Source organism: Theropithecus gelada, chromosome 6 (genome assembly GCF_003255815.1).
Source record: "Theropithecus gelada isolate Dixy chromosome 6, Tgel_1.0, whole genome shotgun sequence".
NCBI lineage: Eukaryota > Metazoa > Chordata > Mammalia > Primates > Cercopithecidae > Theropithecus > Theropithecus gelada.
Genome location: NC_037673.1, coordinates 170,221,856 through 170,242,331, shown reverse-complemented (window position 1 = coordinate 170,242,331; position 20,476 = coordinate 170,221,856). Strand labels below are relative to the sequence as shown.

The 20,476-nt window shown below is 44.8% G+C and overlaps 1 protein-coding gene across 4 annotated transcripts in view; it reads right to left on the bottom strand.

Annotated features, from left to right (window-relative positions):
* The window catches only part of NSG2 (neuronal vesicle trafficking associated 2), a 62,555-nt gene extending 43,254 nt beyond the window's left edge, over positions 1–19,301 (bottom strand). Inside the window, exons 1-3 of one of the 4 annotated variants that reach the window (XM_025387421.1) lie at positions 19,062–19,301; positions 18,045–18,195; positions 1,209–1,292 (exon numbers count right to left, since the gene is read on the bottom strand). In XM_025387421.1, the coding sequence (XP_025243206.1) occupies positions 1,209–1,292; positions 18,045–18,173 (213 nt within the window). In that variant the 5' untranslated portion in view covers positions 18,174–18,195; positions 19,062–19,301. Of the gene's footprint in view, positions 1–1,208; positions 1,293–18,044; positions 18,251–18,749; positions 18,813–19,057 lie in introns of those variants that run through there. The other 3 variants (XM_025387423.1, XM_025387422.1, XM_025387424.1) reach the window with 3 other exon arrangements.
* Between the last annotated feature and the right edge of the window lie 1,175 nt (positions 19,302–20,476).

The window sequence follows — 20,476 nt, the reverse complement described above, 5'->3', positions numbered from 1 at the left end:
TGAGGCTTGGTGACTCGCTTGTGGCTACACAGCTAGGACAAGGTGGAACCAAGGCTCAAGCCCAGCCAGGCTGCTGCATCGTGCATCCACAGGACCACTTGTTCTACTGCCTCCAGGGTTGATTGTTTGCCTCCTAAGTATTTCAGATCTGCCTGCATCTCTCCACCCACTCACCAGCCTTATCTGATCTGCCACTGTTTTTTGTGTTTTTTCACTTGAATGACTGCAGTAGCCTAATAGTGGCCCATATTCCCTTTCATCCACTACACTCCATTAGCCATGTAAAAGCCAGCATACTTTTTCTAAAACACAAATTTAATCATGTCCCTTCTCTTCCTGAAGTCCTTCAAAGGCTTCCTGTTGCTTTTAGTATTAAACCCTAAATGACTTCATATAGCCTTCAATGCTTGGAACTGTCTGTCCTCCGCCCACTTCTGCCTCATCTGTGTCTGCTCCCTGCACCCTCCTAGAGCCCAGCCTCACTGTCCTTATTTCTATTCAGGGTTTCTATTTCTGTTTCTATTCAGGGTTAGGGCTAGCCTCCTTCCCGCCTCAGGGCCTTTGCACAAGCTGCACCTTCCTCAGCTGCCAGCACCTTGTACCTACTTCATACCCGCTTCCCCACCCACCTCAGCTCCTAAGTGACTTCCTCAGGGCATCCCCTGGGGTTCCTCTTTCACCCTCACAGAGAATGCTTTGTGGCTCCTTCATGCAATTCGTCACAGCTAGCAACATATTCCCCAGTGCTGCTCGCGGCGCCTCCACCAAGAAACAGGAAATCAACCATTAGGGTTTCACCACCAAGAAGCCAGCTTTTCTTTCCCCACCATTTTTTTTCTCATATTTGTTGCAACCAAGGACTAAAATGTGAGTTACTTACTGCATTTCCATCACATTTCCTGGAGATTGTGACGAAAAAGCAGGAGGAAGGGAACAGGAGAAAGGAGAAGGAATAAAAGAGGCATTTATCAATTATGAGATTTATCAGAACATTCCAGAGTACACAAGAATATGACAGACCTCAGAGGCAGAGTTCTTATTATTTGATTAAACTCAGTGACCAGACCGTACGGCTTCAAGAAATCCTTCAGAAATAGCCTGCGTCATTTCCCCACCGACAGCAGTACTTGCTCCAAGCACAAGGTGTGCTGAGCTGGCTGGAGCCAGCCTCACCTTTACTCTTTCTATTATGCCATCAAGAAACTGACCGTAAATTCAGCAATTTTCGGCACCCGGAACTTCCCTTTGTTCTTCTGTTCCGGCTGATATTCCGTTCTTGTCTTCACAATCACCTGAAAGATTTAATCAGTGTGTTAGCATGCATGGAGACTTGAAACATTTTCCTTCCTTTTTTTTTTAGTAACCAGAATTTATTACACATGACATAAAGATCAAAAAAATAAAGAACCCCTCCCTTCAAACACACATCAGAGAAAATTCAAATTACTCATAATACTTCCCCATTCCAACAGAGACAACCCTAGGTAACAATTTTGATTACACCTTGTTAGATATTTGTATAGACTTATATATGTACATATTGTTATATATTTACTATTTATGAAAACATATATTTTATGAGATGAATTCATACTTTATAGTTTATAACCTGCTTTTATCACACAACGCTATATTTTTCTTCAATTTTCCAATGTAAACAAATACATGATTTTATTTTGCCTTTTGGTATAGTATAACATTTCACTGCATGTGTGTACTGCAACTGATCTAATGAAACTTTAATTGTTATACATTTAGGTTGCCTCCACAGTTTTGATTATATAAACAAGTTATGGGATTGTTTGTAACTCAAAGGATAAATGGAGGGGATGGAGGGGATAAACACCCAATCTCCATGATGTGCTTCACATTGCATGCCTGTATCAAAATATCTCCTGTACCCCGAAAATATATATACCTACTATGTACCCACAAAAATTAAATAAATAAATATGAAAATAAATAAAATAAAATAGAAAGCTATGATGAAGATTCTGTTTCCAAACCTTTGTATACACACTTAATTCCAATTTGATCTGGGGACTTGTAAGAAGAAAAATATAAAGTTCTGTTGAATCTGTTGTATCATCTTATTTTTCTAAAGTCTGAATATTTTTGCAGAGGTGGTTAACATCCTATCAAGATATGCTGTCAACCTGACAAGACATTTATGTAACTCCATCCCACTGCGCAGGCAAAGTGAAAGAAAAAGAAACCTGACAGATAATCAATAACTATTGCCAAGTGCTGCAGTGCCATGGGGAACACAGAAGCTGTCTCAGCCTCAGGGTCTCACCTGTGACAGAGAGTAATTCTAATCATATCCCTATTTTGTAAGGTTGCTTTGAGAGTTAAGTGAGATGATAATGAGCAATATTTTTGAACCATTTATTATGTGCTGGAACTAGATCAAGCACTTCATATGCCTTACCCACCTATCTCTACTATTTCCACTCTCCTAACAAGGAAACTCAAGCTCAGAGATGCTAAGTCACTTGCCCAGGGTCACACAGCTAAAATGAAGTAATCTTCTAACCGTGGTCACTCCTACTTCCCCGTATGATTTAAATTAACAGAATTTTCACTGAAAACGCCCACCAACTTTCCCTGGAGACAACAGTCAAGGGTATTAACTAGAGCAAGAATTCTTCTATGAAGAACGTCCTTCAACATCTGTGAGGCATGCCATGGACTCAATGCAGCTCAAAAAGGAAGGGATAGGGACAGCACTACCACACACGAAACATCTACCAGGTGGTACCTAAACCCAGCTAACCTATGGCTGGACTTACGGGGGTGAAGGAGGCCCTGGGCCCCAGCCCATCAGCACCCCACCCTCTCTTACCTCTAGAACACATTTCCAGATGGAAATTCTGCTGTTGCATCCCACCCTCTTTGCAGTCTGTTCCTCCAAACAACAATAAGAGAGCCCCCGGCTTCCTGAAACAGGGAAGCAATGCAGCCAAACATGGATGAGCGCTTACACGGGGTGGGGCAGAAAGATGCTCTGTGATTTTTATTTTCTTCCTACCCTCTAGGCCAAAGAATAGGAAAACAGAAGCTCCTGTACCACAGTTAAGAAAAATAATTCTCATACTTTGTGCATTTACTATATAGCACGCAGTGAGCATTTGACATGCCTTATCTTACTTAATTCTACACTATAAAGCAGATACCGATATTGTCAATATTGTAGGGGAGTGTACAAGTGTGGGCTGAGTTCAAATCCTGGCTCCGGCCCTTACTAGCTGGTGACCTTGGGTGAGTTGATGAAGCCTTCTGTGTCTTGATTTTCTTAACTATAAAATAGGGAAGTCACCATGACCACCTCGTCGGATTGCTGGGAGGCATAAATGAGTTGATACAAGTTAGACATTTAGAACATTAATCCAGTAACGTCTGGGTGCTATCACATTTTCTTCCATAGATGTCTGAGGCAGCTGTAGAGTGGAGCCTTGCACCTGTCAGGCTGCAGGGTCACGCTACCCAGCCTATCAAGAGCAATGCAAGGACTTCTCAAGAACAAGGCCATCCAAGAATGCCCCCAACTGACCTGACTAAAAAAAAAGAGTTTGAAGTCCAGGCGCAGTGGCTCACGCCTGCAATCCCAGCACTTTGGAAGGCTGAGGCGGGCGGATCACAGAGTCAAGAGATCGAGACCATCCTGGCCAACATAGTGAAACCCCATCTCTACTAAAAATTAAAAAAAAAAAATGAGCTGGATGTGGTGGCACGCACCTATAATCCCAGTTACTCAGGAGGCTGAGGCAGGAGAATCACTTGAACCTGGGAGGCGGAGGTTGCAGTGAGCCGAGATCGTGCCACTGCAGTCTGGAGACAGAGCGACACTCTGCCTCAAAAAAAGAAAAAAAAAAGAGTTTTGGGAGAGGAATAGAAGTTTCCTGGGAGGACAAGACAAGGGAAGACAGTGTCTGCAAAGTGAACCACAGAGCCAAAGAAACAAAGGGGTGAAATAGCATGAGATCTACAAGGACCCACTTTGCTGGCATGTGAACTGCAATTCGAATGCGAGAGCTGGAAGCTAATGTAAACAAAAGAGCAAATGGTAAAGCTCCTAGGCTAGTTCACAGCAACCTGGGATGGACCAGATGAAAGAACATACATGCAGGTGCTTTGTGAACTGAAAGGATATTCTACAAATTCCAGTTATTAGAAATATTTTGTACGTCACTAGATCAACTGTCAGATTATGAAGTGGTAAAGAAAATTTAGATGTCTGATTATTTCTCTTAATCTACAGTTTTAGAAATATTCACAAACTTGGATTTATAATTTTATCTCCCCATGTATGTGTGTATATACACATATGTGTGTGTGATATATATATATATAACGCATCTATTAACATATATATAATACATGTGTTTCCCAGTCAGCATGAGCCACAACCCTTGGGGTAATAACTGCTTTTTGTGGTAGGCAGCATTCTAATTTGGCTCCAAAGATTCCTGCCCCATGGTGTTCATGTGCTGTGTAATTTCCTCCCTTTAGAATGTGGGCTGGACCCGTGGTTATGATGGGCTAGTCCCTCCCATGATTACACTGTGCTATGTAAAACTCCAGCATAACAGACTGGAAAGAGATTCTCCACTGACCTTGAAGAATTAAACTGACATGCTGAAAGCGAGCCATGCAGCTAATACCTGAGGGCAACCCTCAACCAGGAGCCAACAAGAAAACCAGGACCTCAGTCCTCCAACCACAAGGAACTGAAATCTGCCGACAGCCTCAATGAGCTTGAAAGAGGATCCCAAGTGTCAGTGGGAATGCAGTCTGGCCAACACCTTGATTTCAGGCTCATGAGACCCTGTGCAGAGAATCCAGCTAGCCTATGGCTAGACTTCTGACCTATGAAAACTGTGAGATAATAAGTTTGTGGTTTTTAAGCCACTTAATTTTTGGTAATTTGTCACACAGTGATAGAATACTAGTCCACCTTCCCACATTGCCAAGTCTATCTCAATCATCTCTTGGCTTGATCCCTTCCTTTCTAGATCCACAGTCCTCCAACTGGTCTTGAGCATCTTCACATCAAATGTTGTACGCAAACTCAGAGACCAGTAAAATTTTTAAAAAAATATTAAGAAGTACTTGCTTCTTAGTCTTTCTCTCTCCCTCTCTATTCTTATAAACATCCTTCCCTGAGCTTTTGAAAAAGCTCAAAACCATTTCCATTCTGTGCCAACTTAAAAGACCCCATATTCTAACCAACATGTTGAGGCAGGAGACAGAACTGAAAAAAATTACTGTCAGAACAAGGCCACGAATAATTGTTACAGGCAATATCATTCTCATTCTCATAATAATAAAGAGTTTGAGGTTGATTCTCTAGCATCCATCTCTTTCTTCAACCAAAAGCTCTATGATATTACTTTCAGGAATCCACCCCTGCCTCACTGTGTGGCAGCCATGTGGTTCAGTGGGATTGACCCCTTCCTCAGTGACAGTGATGGTCCTTAGTGAAATTGAGCCAATCAGGGTCCACCATCCTGTTGATCACACAATTTGATTGACTCAGACATGGGCATGTTACCCAATGTGGACCAATGAGCTATGAGGTAGTATTGACTAGTGTCTTGATGAAAGAAGCCTGGCAGGTCTTCATGAGTGACTCTTCCTCTGGATGGTGTGGTGAAGTCTTGAGTCCTGGAATTGTTGCTACCTTGATGGGAACCAGGAGAAGAACGAAGGCAGCACACAAAGAAGGGCAGAGCCAAGAGGAACCCAGAGAAATGGAGCTGGGTCCAGATGACATCCTACCCTGGGATTACACCATGCCTGAAGTTAGACCTACTCTGGGATCCACAGTTATGGGGCAAATATCTACTCTTTGGGCCTTAATCCAATTTTGGCTGGGTTTTCTGTTACTTGAAACTGAAAGCTTTCTATCTGATACACATGTCTTCCAAGAAAACCCAAGAAAATGAACTGAAAAGCGATTAGAATTTAGTAAGGTAGCCAAAACTAAATAAGTAAACCAAAATCAATAGATTTCCTAGGTGTCAGCAAAAAGTCAGCTCAAAAACATAATGGGTCCACCAAAAGATACAAGAACATTCATAGCAGCTTTGTTCCTGATAGCCCCAAACTGGGAACATCTCAAATGTGCACTAACAGCAGAATGGATAAATTGTGGTTTACTCAGAAAATGGAATGTCTCAAAGCTATATTACATATGCATTGATGAATTTCATACACATTACATTGAACAAAAGAAATTAGACACCAAGAGGTTTTTATATACTGTGTGATGTCATTTACATCAACTTCAAGTATATGTATAATAATTTATATGTATAATATATTTATCATAAAAATACACCATTTGCCCAGTCATAGGGTTAGAGGGTACTGAAGTTAGGCAGAGTTGGGGCCATAACCCTCTCTTCAAATCCATGTCCTGCCTTGCCGTGAATCCCTATGAAATTCTACTTAGGCTCTGAGTGACTTTCTAATGAAAACAGTCCCTTTAGTTTCAGGTCCTCACTCCTCAAACCACAAAACTCAAATACAGGCCAAGAGACAGGCGGGTGCCTGACACCATGTGAGTCCTCAGTCATCTACTCTTCTCTTTAGCTAAGCCACATTTTCTCCAAAAGCAACTCAGGCTGCTACACAATATTTTATCTTCATCCCGAGGAAGTGTTAGCTCTTTGGAACTCCATCTCCATTTCAAAAGGTCTTGGCCTGTTTGCCTGGAACAAATGGACAGTGCTCTGCCTTCATCTTCTTCGACCTCTCAGTCGTTTTTGACAAGCTTGTTCTCTCTCTCCTCCTTGAAAGGTTCTCCTCCCTTGGGCCCAAGGCAGCCTCTCTCTCGGTTCTCTTGCTGGCTCACCCATCAGACCTCCTCAGTCTCCACTCCAGGCTCCTCCTCTTTCTCTTGACCTCTCAGTGTTGGGATTTCTCAAAGCCAGCTCATGACTGCTCTTCTTTACATCTACAAGACCCCTCTGCATGTTCTTACTCCCATCACTTCCAAGTTCATTGGTTTTTTTGTTTGTTTGGTTGGTTTTGTTGTTGTTGTTGTTGTGGTTGTGGTTGAGACAGAGTCTCACTCTGTTGCCCAGGCTGGAGTGCAGTGGCATGATCTCAGCTCACTGCAACCTCTACATTTTGGGTTCAAGCAAGTCCCCTGTCTCAGTCTCCCGAGTAGCTTGGACTACAGGCATGTGCCACCACACCTGGCTAATCAAGTTCATTGTTTATCCTCATGACTCCCAAATTTATACTTCCACTCACATGTCACTCAACACTCAGATGACCCTACTGGACATTCACCCTTGACCCTCCTGCCCCAGCCACTTCACTCTCAACATCTTCATGCCCTGTAATCCCCTACTTAGAAGATAACAGCAGCATTATCCAAACCACTGTTTGTGTCAAATCAAACACAGATACCTCTCATGATTCCTCCCTTCTCTTTAGTCTCAAAATTCATTCCATTATTCCACCCATTCCAGCTCCAGCTTCCTCAAAAATTTCCCTTAAATCAACCCACTCATCCAGTTGCACGACCTCTACCCCAGTACAGGACATCGTCATCTCTCTTTGGATCTTTGCCCTGGACAGCTTCTTTGTTTCCAAACCCAGGGGAAAGATCCCTCTATATTGAGGGAGAGACAATACCAGTAAACCTTCAGAAGACATCCAGGAGGCCAACACCTGAGGCAACTACAGAGAAGCAGTTTTAAGTGGCCAGGGAACACGATGGCTGAGGTGAGTAGGTGACAGGGAGGAAGCTAGAGAGGCACATAGAGGCTCTGAATGCTATACTAGGCACCTTGAAGATTAATGTGAGGGCAGTGAAGAGCTGAGGAATGACTGTAAATGAGAAAATGGCTTTGCAGGTATGCATTTCAGGCACAAGAGAGGCCTCTGGCCACAGTGAAGGTACACTGCGTGGGGACCGGCAGAGAGCAGGGAAAATACAGCCCTACAAAGTCACTGCATCACTGCAACCAGCCAGCTAGAGGACTTGCATAAAGCTTGGTGTTTTGTTCCTATGGAGTAGAGCCAGAAACATTTTCCTTCTATAAACGATAGAGTCACAGTTACATCTTTTTAGTACTCTGAAAGGGAAAGCATAAGAAATGTTAGCCAATCGTAATTAATTGTACCTTGGAGTTATCAGCGTGCATAGGCAAAGAGAACAAGAAAGGAGAAAAATAAATTTGCAAAGAAAGCCTCTCTTCTAGACATTCTTTTTCCCACAGTTAAAAGAAAATGGAGCAAAACAGAGCCCTGAGTGCCTTGCCTATCAGCAGAAACGAGAGAAGAAAAGAGGAGAGGGGAGAGGCAAAATTCCTCCTACTCTTTGTATTCTTTAAAGTGGGGTTTTATAGATGTTTGGAAAAATGAAACTCCAGGTTTTCAAATACGATTGTGGATTTGGGCAAAGCAATAACTTTGTATTCTTTCCATATTTACATGTTGGATCCCTATTGTCCTGTCAGCTGCTAATATGAAGAACATAATTTAACATAATTGGCATTGTGAAAATGGGATAAATTATTCATCCCTAAAGGACCCCTCGTCTGGATATAATTCCCATTTCACTGGCAAGGCCAGATAATGCATGGTGGTTCAGATGGTGCAAAGTACAGATCATAAAAATTTAAAATACTACTTCCCAGGATTATCAATAATGAAGAGGTTCCCACATGGAGAGGTCCGAGGATTGGCAGGAACAATAAATAAAAGTGCAGAAGTGCTGACAAGGAGCAAGATTGTATTTTTATGAGCTGGACTTGCACAGTCCAAAAATAGATCTAAGCTGTACCCATCATCCCTGGAGCAAAGAGACAGGTTCAGAGCCAGGACAATGAATGGCTGGCACTGAGTCCCTACTATGAGCCAGGCATGGTGCCGGGTGCCCTGCTGATGTGGACTCATTCAATTCTCATCATTCTCCTGACAACATTCTCTCCACGCCTCAGTTCTCTCCTTCAAAATCATTATTATTATTCCCATTTTTCAGATGAGGAAATTTAGGCTCCAAGAGTTCAGTCGCTTGCCTGTGATCAAATGACTGGCCTCGGGTTGAGCTAGATTCAAACTCAAGAATATCATACTCTTTCCTACTAATCATGGTTTGGGGTTTTTTGTAAAGGTACCCACTACATGCCTGGCACTGTGCCAAACACTTTACATCCTATATCTCAGCAAATCTTCTCCATCATTCTGTGAGGTAAAGGTAATCATTCCCATTTTACAGACAAGGAGCCTGAGTCCCAGAGAGCAGAAGTGACTTCATAACCTTACATGGCCACTAGGAGGCAGAGCCCAGACTTGAACCCAAGCTCAGATCCAAGTGCCACCTAACACTTGAGCTCTGATCCTGGGGAACCAGGACATAACAGGGAGGCCATAAAAACTGTGGAATGAATGAGTGAACAAATAACTTCTATTTCTAAACAGAGAAAGCAAAGTTGCCCAGATGGGGCCTGTGTCCTTAGTTGGGAGCTTCCCCCATTTGCACCTATCGCTCCTCACTCCACAATCCCTCTTTGGATTCGTGTTTTCTCCTGGGCCCTTGAAGGTTGGTTTTGGGCCCCGAACACAAGGTAAAATGTCAGTGCTCAAAAGACTTAAGTGGCAGTGTTGTCCAACCCCATCAATTCACAAATGGGGAGACTGAGGCGCAGAGCGGGAAAGGGATGTGCCACAGGTCACACAGTAAGACTGGGTCGGAAGCGGGTCTCTAGTATGAACGCCATCTCTCAGTCCAGAGCTCTTTCCATGGAATAAACTTTGTTTTTCTTGCTGGGCCTTTGCTTTCTCAGAGGCTGTATAAAAGCTAGTCTCAAACGAACTACCTGCCTCAGTAAGTCTGTAACTCCCCACTTCTACGGCAACGCATAGCACGGGGCGAGACGAGGTACTCTCCATGGGATCCTCTACGGGGGACTTCCAACTCCTTCTGCTCTGAACAGAGGCAGGCTGCCTGGGCTGGAATCATTACAGTGGAGCCCAGAGCGCTGCCACCTGGGTCTTCCACAGTCCGGAGGCCCAGGCCATGTCACTGCTCACCTCTCCTTGCTGCCTGGGGTAGCCCTGTGACCTCCAGAAACAGGGAACCTGATTCTGGGACTAAACAGATAATGTTAAGAACAACAACAATAATAATTACACCATTGCATTAAGCATGTACTATGTGCTAGGTGCTATGATAAACGTTTGCTATGTATTTTCCTCATTTTATCTTACAACAAACCTCAGAGGAAGACGTTAGTGTCATGAGGAAACAGAGGGTCACAGTGGTGAATAAACTTGCCCAGTGTCACAGTGCAAGTAGGTGGACGTAGGATTTGAATTCAAACTGTGCTGTTCTGACACCTCCCTGTACAGACAGAGGCACTGGCTTCACTGTGATCTCCCTGCGTGTGAAAGTGAACAAGTTACATCCACTCCCTGAGACCATTTGCCATCTGTGAAACGGGGGTGAATTCTTTTTATAGAAAATCTAAGGCCAGGTGCAGTGGCTTCCGTCTGTAATCCCAGCACTTTGGGAGACCAAGGCAGGAGGATCAGTTGAGGCCAGGAGTTTGAGACTAGCCTGGGCAGCAAGACTCCAGCTATAAAAAGTATTTAAAAATCAGCCTGGGTGTGGTAGCATGTGCCTGTAGTCCCAGCTACTTAGGGGACAGAGGCAGGAGGATTGCTTGAGCCCAGGACTTCGAGACTGCAGGGAGCTATGTATGATCACATCACTACTACACTCCAGCTTGAGGACGACAGAGAGAGACCCTGTCTCTAAAAATCAATGAATAAAATTTGATGCATTCTTATGGTAAAAAAAAAAAAAAAAAAAAGATGAAAAGTATAGAATCAAATTCTTCAAATGGAACGCACCTACTCCCATCCCCATTTCCCAAACATTTAACAGTTTTCTATGTGTCCTTCCAAAACCGTCTTACGAATTACAAGAATAAAACATGCTCACACTGTGTGTGTTTCCCCAAATGGGATCACTCCACACCATTCTCTTTAAAGCTGTTTGGACGAAGCAGCGTGTCTGTTACATCTTTCCACGCTGGCACATGCAGATCAGCCTCACTCTCAAAACCTCTGCTTAGGCTTCCGCCTGCGTGCGCCAGAGCTCAGTTAACCAGGCCCTTCTCAGGGAACAGTCCAAGTTGTTCCCAGTTCTTTTCAATATATAGTGGCCTTTGCATACTTGAAATATATACCCATAGGGTAACTTCTTACCAGTGAAAAGCATACCAGTCCAATGCTATCCACAGTTTACATTTTACAGACAATGTCCAAATACCAGTACTCTGAAAAACACTGCATCACATTACATAACCAACAGGAGCGAATTGAGGACAAGTTTGCCCCAGTGTTGTCAACATGAGGAAATATCCATTTTTTTTTTTTGCGCCAATCCGGTAGGTAAAAAAAGTATATTTTGTTTAAAATTGTGTTTTTAAATTATACGGCATTTTTGTTATGTTTATTGTCATTACCTATTTGCAGGATCTGCCTAGTCAGAGACGTTGTCCCAATTTGAGATTCATCTCTTGAGATTCTCTGAAGAACCAGGGGGCTCTAGGGCCTGGAGCCTGCAGGGATGTGCATTTCTGCTGTTCCCTGGCGAAAGGCTACGTTTCTCGTATCTTGTGTCTCGGGGAGAAAACGAAACCCTGCAGAAAGCCCAGGGAGAGGCCCAGAAGGCACACAGGCCTTAGGTCCCCTTTCAGGCCTCCCCTGCAGAGCATCATCAGGCCCCACACCGCCCCACACCCACCTGTGAAACCCCGTCCTTCCCAGCATGCCCCACTTCTGCAGTCTCCTTCTAGAGCTATCATCTTCAAGAGACATATTCTAGATGCCCAGTGAAAGAAAGGAAACTATCTGTGCGCTCCCTCAGTATGCCTTGCACTGAGCTGGGCCCATTAGACAACTGTCACACTGTTTCCCTCACCGGCACCCTCTTAGGTAGATATTATTACCTGTTTCAGGGCTGAACAAACTCAAAGCCCAGAGATGCTAAGCAATGTGCCTAGAGCCACACAGTAAGTAAATAGCTTAGCTGAGATTTGAACCAAGGTCTCTAGGACTATAAAGTGCATATGGCCTACCATGCAAAATTTAAAACACGCCGTACATTAGTCATTAGTTTCTAAATATCTGTGTTCCTCTCCTCCCACAAGCAGGTAAGCGACCTCCTCCAAGATGCATAAAGACTTAATAATCAATAGAAAGAAAAGAAGTGTTTGCCCAGAATGCAGCAGCAGACCTGCCGATTATGGTTCACCTGGGGCTCTGCCAAGGTGGGTTGTGCCTGTCTGTGGTTTGCTTTCTGCAGACCTGCCACCCTTCCCAGCACACCTGCATGCAGATCTTGGCTACACCGTTTTCCTTTGGTGCACCCTAGGACGGCCTTCCACCTGTCTTAGCCTGTTTCTGCACCTGTAAAACAGGGATCATGGTAGCAACCTCACAGGGGTTGTGGGGACACCTGGTTTATTGTGGCTCCTTAGATGAACCAAAGGCAGCAAAGCACCAAAGGCATGTCCTGAAATTTGATGTCTGCAGACTAATGCTCCAGCTTCGCAGGAGCTTGCTCCCATGGCCTGGAGAAAGTCACCTAGATTTGAGTCTATTCCCTCAGCTACCAAGTAGAGAAATTGAGTCCAGTTTTAAGCTAGGCAAGAGGGGGATCAGCCAGTAATTTCCACTGCCCACTGCATGCCAGGCCTAAGGCTACCAGGATGACACAGTCTCAGGTCTAGCTGGCGCCTCAGGTCTAGTGGGCAAATGGAGCAGAGAAAGCAAATTCTCCTCCCAACCAACCTGGCACCATGTCTAAATGCCATCAGCCTTCCCACCCCACTGCCACTGCCCCACTATCCTCTCCTCCCTGAATGTAGCAGTGGCCTTTTAGCTGGTGTCAGACCCCCCCCATTCCTTTCTTCTACTCCCGTATTGGGGGTGCTTCAGACAACTCAGTCACCCCTGTTTTGGGGGACACTAATCTGGTGCTGTGTGGAGGACTGATTGAACAGAAAGAGGTAGAGGAGGTCAAAAGACCAGGCATGAGACTGAGCCTGTCCCTTGTCCCTTGTCCCTAGGGTGGCTCACAGCAATGAGGGCAATCTTCCAAAAATCAAACTCTGATCCTGTGACTCTCCTGCTTTAAATAGCTTTTGAAAAAAAAAAATACACCGGGGCCCACATAAACCGGTGCCCACCCCACCTCATCTCTTAAGTCTCTCCCCATCATTTGACATCATCAGCCAACGTGGCCCCCTGATCATTCCTCCACCCTCCTCAGGGCTCAGTTAGGCCTGCTGCCTGACCACCCTGTCATTATAATTAGATCCCCTATATGTCTTATCTCTCCTTACATTACAACACCTTGTTCTTCCCTTAATAGCCCTTCCCACAATTTGCATCTATATGCTTTTATTTGTTTGATGGATTATTGGAAGTCTCTCTTCTTCGTTGGACTGGAAGCTCCATGAAAGCAGTGGCCAATGCTGTCTTTTCATTGCTGTGTATCTATGGCCTAGCACAGGGCCTGGCTCACAGAGGGTACTCTGCAAGACTTGCTGGCTGGATGGATGGGTGGATGATGAACGGATGGGGAGATGGATGGATGGATGGGTGGATGATGAACGGATGGGGAGATGGATGGATGGATTGGTGAATGATGAACGGATGGGGAGATGGATGGATGAATTGGTGGATAGATGGATAGATGGACGATGAATAAATGAATACCTCCCAGGGTGATAAGTACAACTACAGCTCTACTTATTGGTGGTCGAGGAAGGCGTTCAGGAGAGTTGCTTTCCGAACTGGGTTTAGAAAGATGAATACTGACATCATACAAGCAAAGGAGCCATAAGGGCATTCTGGGCAGAAGGAATGGCATGTTCATGAAGGAGAAGGCATGGAACATCCTGGGGAGTGTGCGAGAGTCTAGGACAGGGTTCCCCAGCCTTGACGCTGTTGACATTTGGGGCAGGATAATTCTTCCTAGGGGCAGGACTGGTGTGTCCTGTATACTGTAGGATATTTAGCAGCATGGCATCCACCCATAAAATGCCAGTAGAATCCTCCCTCTAGTTATGACAATGAAAAATGTCTCCAGACATTGCTAACTGTCCCCGAGGGAGACAGAACCACCTCCCTAGAGCACCGCTGCTCCAGGTAGGTCTGGCATGCTGACATTCGAGGCACAATGTGGGAGTGAAAAGAATGGAAGCCAGCAGGCCAGGTGGTGAAGGAGCTGGAGTGGCAAGGTCAGGATTCAGGGAGGGGATCTTGTGGGGTGAGGAGATGAGGAAGGTTTCCATGGGAGAGGTACCCAGGTACAGCCCTGGGGAGGCTTGGAGGCAATGTGGAGGACTGAGTTCCATGAAAGAGAGAAGCAGGAGGCCACTCAGGAGCCTGGCACTCCTCCCCAAGGCTGACACCAGTCTCTCCAGCACCAGGCAGGGAGCGAGCACTGGAGCCTCTGGTGTTCTGTCTGGGGGACCAGTCCAGGTCCCTTCCAGGTCCAGGAGCCTGCCAGGGGGAGGGCTTAAGAGGCAGGTGCAGCCACGGATGAGGGAGCCTAGCGTTTGAGGAAGCACTCTCCCAGAATGAGAGACTTCTTACTGAAGGCAGTGCAATGCAGAAAAAAAGCTGGAACATCAAGTACACTTCCAACCCCAGTCCTTCCACTCTTCATCTGTAAAGCTTAGGCAGGCCATTATATTGTCCTGAACCTCAGTTTCCTCATCAGTGAAATGGGGGCACTGAGACCCACCTTACAAGGCTGCTGGGAAGATTAACTGAAATAATCTGAATGCCCTGCATAGTCCCCTCCTTAGCCCAGAGCAAGTCTTCAGACATGTTCCACGAGAGGACTCCAGCTAGCCTCCAGACGCTGTTCTCTCGAAATTCAGACTTCATACTACTAAAGGATACTTAGAATACTGACTTTCAGTATTACAAGCACACTCTGTATTTTACATTTTCAAAAAGAAAAGCCATGATCTGACATTGGGGTCAAATATCCTTCCTTCTGATAACCATCTTAGCTTCAAATACTCACCATCTGACCAGAGCATAACCAAACGGCTGACAGCTGTGTCGGGGCTCGCTCTGCCTCCTCTACAAAAGTCCTGTGAGGTGAGTCCCAAAATTAGCATCCCCATTCTATGCACTAGAAGACTGAGGCTGAGGCAACTTAAGAAACTACCCTCCAAGTTCTTAGCCAAAGCAGGCTGGTAAGAGTTGGAGTGGGATTTGAACCTACCAAAAGAGGTGGCTTCAGAGTCCTTGCTGGTCATCTGGACACTATTCTAAGCATTTAGAGGACCTTTGGCTTCTTCAGCAACATTTACTTTTAACATTTACTGTTCTCATATTGGGGAAAAAAATGTAATTACTCTTGTAAAGATTCTAAAATCTAAATATTAGCACAGAAAACTGATAATACAATTCCCCACTCAGAGAAGACAGACTTAAGAGAGGGGAATGGACTGCACTGTGGGTCAGTGGCTGAGCTTGAGCCACAGACCACACGTGGGGACTCCCAGGCTGGCTCACTTCTCATCCTGCTGAGGTGGAAGGTTCTGGAACAGCACTGCCTGGGCTCTACATCCAGGATGCTTTCCCAGCTGTTTGCTGTGGGGAGCTACTTTACCCCTCTGTGTCTGAGTTTCTGTACCAAAGTAGATACTCCCTCACTGGGGCTTATTAACTTATTAACTCCTGAGAAGAAGAAAGAAAATTGCGCGCATGTATGAGTGAGTGAGTGTGTGTGTGTGTGTGTGTGCACGCGCACGCATATAGCTTAGCATCAAGAATTTAGGAAGCACCTGAAAAATGGTGACATTATACTTTATAGTTTTTTTAACCAGGCACTTTATATATGAGGCCACATCTAACTTTGTTCGGACCATTGTGAGGTAGGTGTGATCCTCCCCATATTACAAAACAGGAAACTGAGGCTGCCCTGGTGAAAGACTGTGTGGTGACAATCAGAGTGTCAAACTGGGTCCCCTGGATCTTTCAGGATAATTGACTTTCCCTTGCATGCTTGCAGGCCCACCATGAGAGACAATGCATTATCCTTCAGGTTTTGGGACAGTTTCTGGTACACCTGGACTGGATACTCAGTGGTTCTCAGACCTGCCTCCTCTCTCATTGAAAGAATAAAGCCCTGGGAGGTGGGTGGGAGCCTAAGTGTGTGGCGGGGTGGGGGGGATCAGAGACCATGATAATCTCTAGATGACCTGCAGGCATGTAGAAGGCTAGGGGAGAGATGACCTCACCACAATCCCTTTTCTTTGCACACCTCTTAGAGACATGCAGATCTGCAAGGCTATAGCTGTTGGCCTCACAAAGCCCCAAGAGAATATCCCTCCCTTCTCCTACTAACTTCTACTTATATCTGAGTTCAAACTCCAACATTTCTACTTACTCCTTCTGTGAGCTTAGATAACTCACCAAATTTTCATCTATAAATATGAATGAATAATCCCTGACTCCCAGGGTTAATGAGCATCTAAAACAATGGTCCTCAACTTTGGCTGCATGCAGGAGCCACCTGGGAGATTTCATTCATATTAATGCCCGGGTCTCACTCTCAGAGACTCTGATACAGTTGTTCTGAGGTGTGGCCTAGAAAGCAGGAGTTCCAAAATCTCCCCAGGTGATTCTAATATGCAGTTCAAAACCAAAAAGCTCTGATATACATGTAGCAGGTACTCTATTAATACTGCCCCTTCTCATCTCTTTAGTGTTAGTTACCTGTTCAGAATTTATCTTTAAAGGCTTTATCAGTTCCTTAGGATGGCTCTTAAGAATGCTCTCTGTCAGCCACCCCACCCTTGCACGTTCTCCTATTGACAATCTCTGCACTTTCAAAACAAACGATTCAACCCTTGGCCAATCAGCAGCCCCTTTATCTAGCTTTGGCTTCTCTTCCATTGATTGGTTGAAGCCAATTGGTTAAGACACACAATGCCCTCCTGCAGATGCCAATGGGAAACCAAACAGATGGAATGATCCATTGTTCGCTCTTCAGTCAGGGAACTCCATTACTGGCCTCCAAGTCTCTCCCTTACCGTGTACAAAAGCTCACATAATAAAACCCCAGGTTGTCCCAGGTGGACCTTAAATGATACTGTTTCTCCCTTCTGTGTCCGTAACCCCCACCCCACCTTTGTGTGAATGCCCACCTCCATTCTTCATGGACTACTCCCATGTCAGGAGATGTGCCATCAGCCAGTCACTCATTTCCAGCCACGCCTCCCCAAAAGACACTCTCCCGCAGTCATGCTGCTCCCCCAAAGCTCTCCATGCTTTGCCTTAAAAATGCCTTCCTTTGCCCAATCCATGGTCTGCCAGGAAGATTTTTTACTCACCTTTACAAGCCCAATTCAAATGCTCTCCTCTGCAGTCTGCCTAACCTGTCCTCTCAGCCCCATTCCCAAACCCTCTCCACCCCAACAGAATTTAGTTGTTTCCACCTGTGCACCCTCACAATCTTTGTAATGCTCAGGTGTAACATTTACCAGGATGAAGTAGATTAAACTGTCATACTAGAAAAGGTTTTTGTAATTTTGTCTTTTTATAACCAACTCCTAGTATAGGGACAGGGTCTTAGCAGGTGCAAACTGAATGCTTGCTGGAGTGAATCCAATCCTCTGTCCTCAAATCTATACCTGTCAATTTTTGAAAGACCTTCCCAAAATAATCAAGATGAATTTTCTGTCACCATCTAGAAGTTTATTAGTATTCACCAGCTGTAAGAAAACTTTAACAAGGAAAGATCAATTTGCTTGCCCATTTATGCAGATATAAACAAAAAATGAATAAACACTTACCATAAATCTGAAATAATACAAGCGATGTCTCGGCTCTGGAAGGAATAACTACATTTTACAAGAAAGGGAGCACATTTGGCAGATAAGGGGATGAAAGGGTTTGGGGTGGAATTTTTTGATGCTTTATTTCCTGAGATGGGGGGAGCCTGGGGGCCAATGGGCTAATGAGAGCAAAAGCACCTGCTTTACCTTTTCTGGAGCAGGCAGCTGTAAGTGATTAACCTCCAAGGGAGTGATGAGAGGGACGGTCTGGAAGCCATCCTCAACTGAAGGCGGCTTGGTTCCCTTCTCGCTGGGGTTACTGTTCAGCTTCACCATCCTTACGCCTTTCTTCCCAGACCTAAGGCAAGCAGTGGGATTCTGGTTACAGCAGGAGGTGAGGCAGAAAGAGAGGGCTGACGACAGAGAAAACAGCACTGTCCTCAACAGCTCCACTCAAGGGGCTTTCAATCTGCGATCAGTCATTGATCTTCCACTAGATTTCCTGACATGATTCCCACTGTCCAATAAAACTTCAATCATCAAAACATGCCACCTTCCCATGGGGTTCAACAGCACTCAAATTTAAGGAATTCAAGGAAAATCCTAAACCTACACACAAAAAAATATAAATGTAAAACAAATACACTTTTAGAGCTAAAGTGTTCACACAATGCCAGTAAAAAGATTATACTTAGTGCAAAATGAAGTCCTATTATACCATCCCCCCTGCAGCATGATAAATTTCACCTCACCACTCTGGTTGCTATTCTATTATGTTGGTTTTTCAATCAGTAATACCCTAAAACACAATAATACATTCAATGTCTCAGTGTGTACCCTATTACATCATATGTGGATTGTACATGAGGTGCAATTTCCTAAAATAAAAGCAAAAAAAAGGCTAGCTTGAACCTGATCCTGTTATTCAGCCATGGAATGACTCCATTTCCTCAATAGCGAAGGGCCATTTTTTTTGGTTCCACGGAAAGTTAGCAGCTCCCATATTGCAGGATTGCCAACTAAATAAACAAATCACATTTATTCATCTCCAGATCCCTCAGAAGTCTAATGGTGCTCCCCTCCCACCCCCAGAAGCTCAACACAACTGAATTTCTTCTCTCAATCCTGCTGATGGAACGTTTAGACAAAACAGGGTTGTTGTGGGGGTGAAAGGGTTTGCAAGATATTGGGGAGTGGTTATAGCAAAAACAAATGCCTACTTACTGTGCTGCACTCTTGTGGGGTCAGAGCAGATTCAAGCCAATTTGAAGAGGAGGAGGACGGCCGGGAGTCCTCCCTCCTCAGCCCGAGCTTGTGGTGCTGAAAGGACAGCGCCTCGCGTGTGTCTGGATCGGAGCTTCTGAGAGCAGGCGTGAGCGAGCGGGGAAGAGCTCCTGGCAGCTGCCTGCCTGCTTGCTCGCTCGCGCCCCCTCCTACCGGGGAACGCGCTCCCACACCATCTGTCATCTGGCACCACCTGCTGTTTCTTATGCATGACCACAACCACTGCATGGGGCAAAATGGTTTCAAGAAAGTGGGAGGTATTTTGGCCAAATCAAAAATAATAATAATAATATGCACCATATAGTAAGTAATTCTTGAACCTTTGGAAAACCTGGAAAAGCAGGCACATTCATTAGGGAAGAGATCGCCTCCTAAGACCTTCAAGAACAATATCCTAAAACACAGAATGGTTCAAGACCTCTACTGTGCTCTGACCCTGTGGTCAGGACAGAAGGGAAATATATTTACCGTGTATCTTTCATGAAGTGGGCACTTTTCCAGCCTCTTTCAGACTATTTCCCTCATTTGCAAAATGGGGTTTCTAATAGTACATACATGATGGGGTCAGTACAAAGCATGAAATGGGATAGCATAGGGAATGCATTTAGCACAGAGCAGCGACTATGGCGAGCACTGTATTCACATTTGCTACTACATTCAACATTGTACTCTGATCATACAGGTCAGCCAAGGTAACTAGAGCTGGAATTTGAAAGCTGATCGGTGGCCACCAAAATTTGTATCCAGCCCAGGACATTATATGGCTTCCAAGTTGGTGTCTGGAATCAGAGAGGGCCAAGTCCTAGTGTCTTCTCTACCAAATTCTGGCTGTAAGGATTTTGGACATTTTACATTCATTCTTTAAACCTCCCTTTCCTTATCTCTGGTGTAAGAATAATAATATCTCTCTTGCAGAGTGATTGTAAATATGAGAAGAGATTGTGCTCAAAGAAACCCTTTATTACTTAGGGACAAGGTTCTGAATGGCTGAATTATTTCATCCCTGGGGATTGCGCATAGATTCTCTTCAAATCCTCTGAGGTCAAGGCTGTTGCCACTGTCTTCACTAAGCTGTGGTTCAAGCCACTGATGGTTGTTCATTCCCAGCTGCAGTGCTGTTTATGATGCACTTCATGAGGCGCAGCTGTCTTGGCATTTGTAATAGGGTCCCCTTTTGCTTTCAAAAGTATTCTAGTTTATGTGATAAATTGTTAGGTCACCCTAGTTAGTGCTCATGTGCTGAGCACACACTCTACTAGCTAAAAGGTCAGGAGAAAACTTAGATATTATATATACTGTTCAGTAATGAAACATGTGGAGAGGGGCGTGTGTGGAGGGGGCAGGGAGAGAGAGAG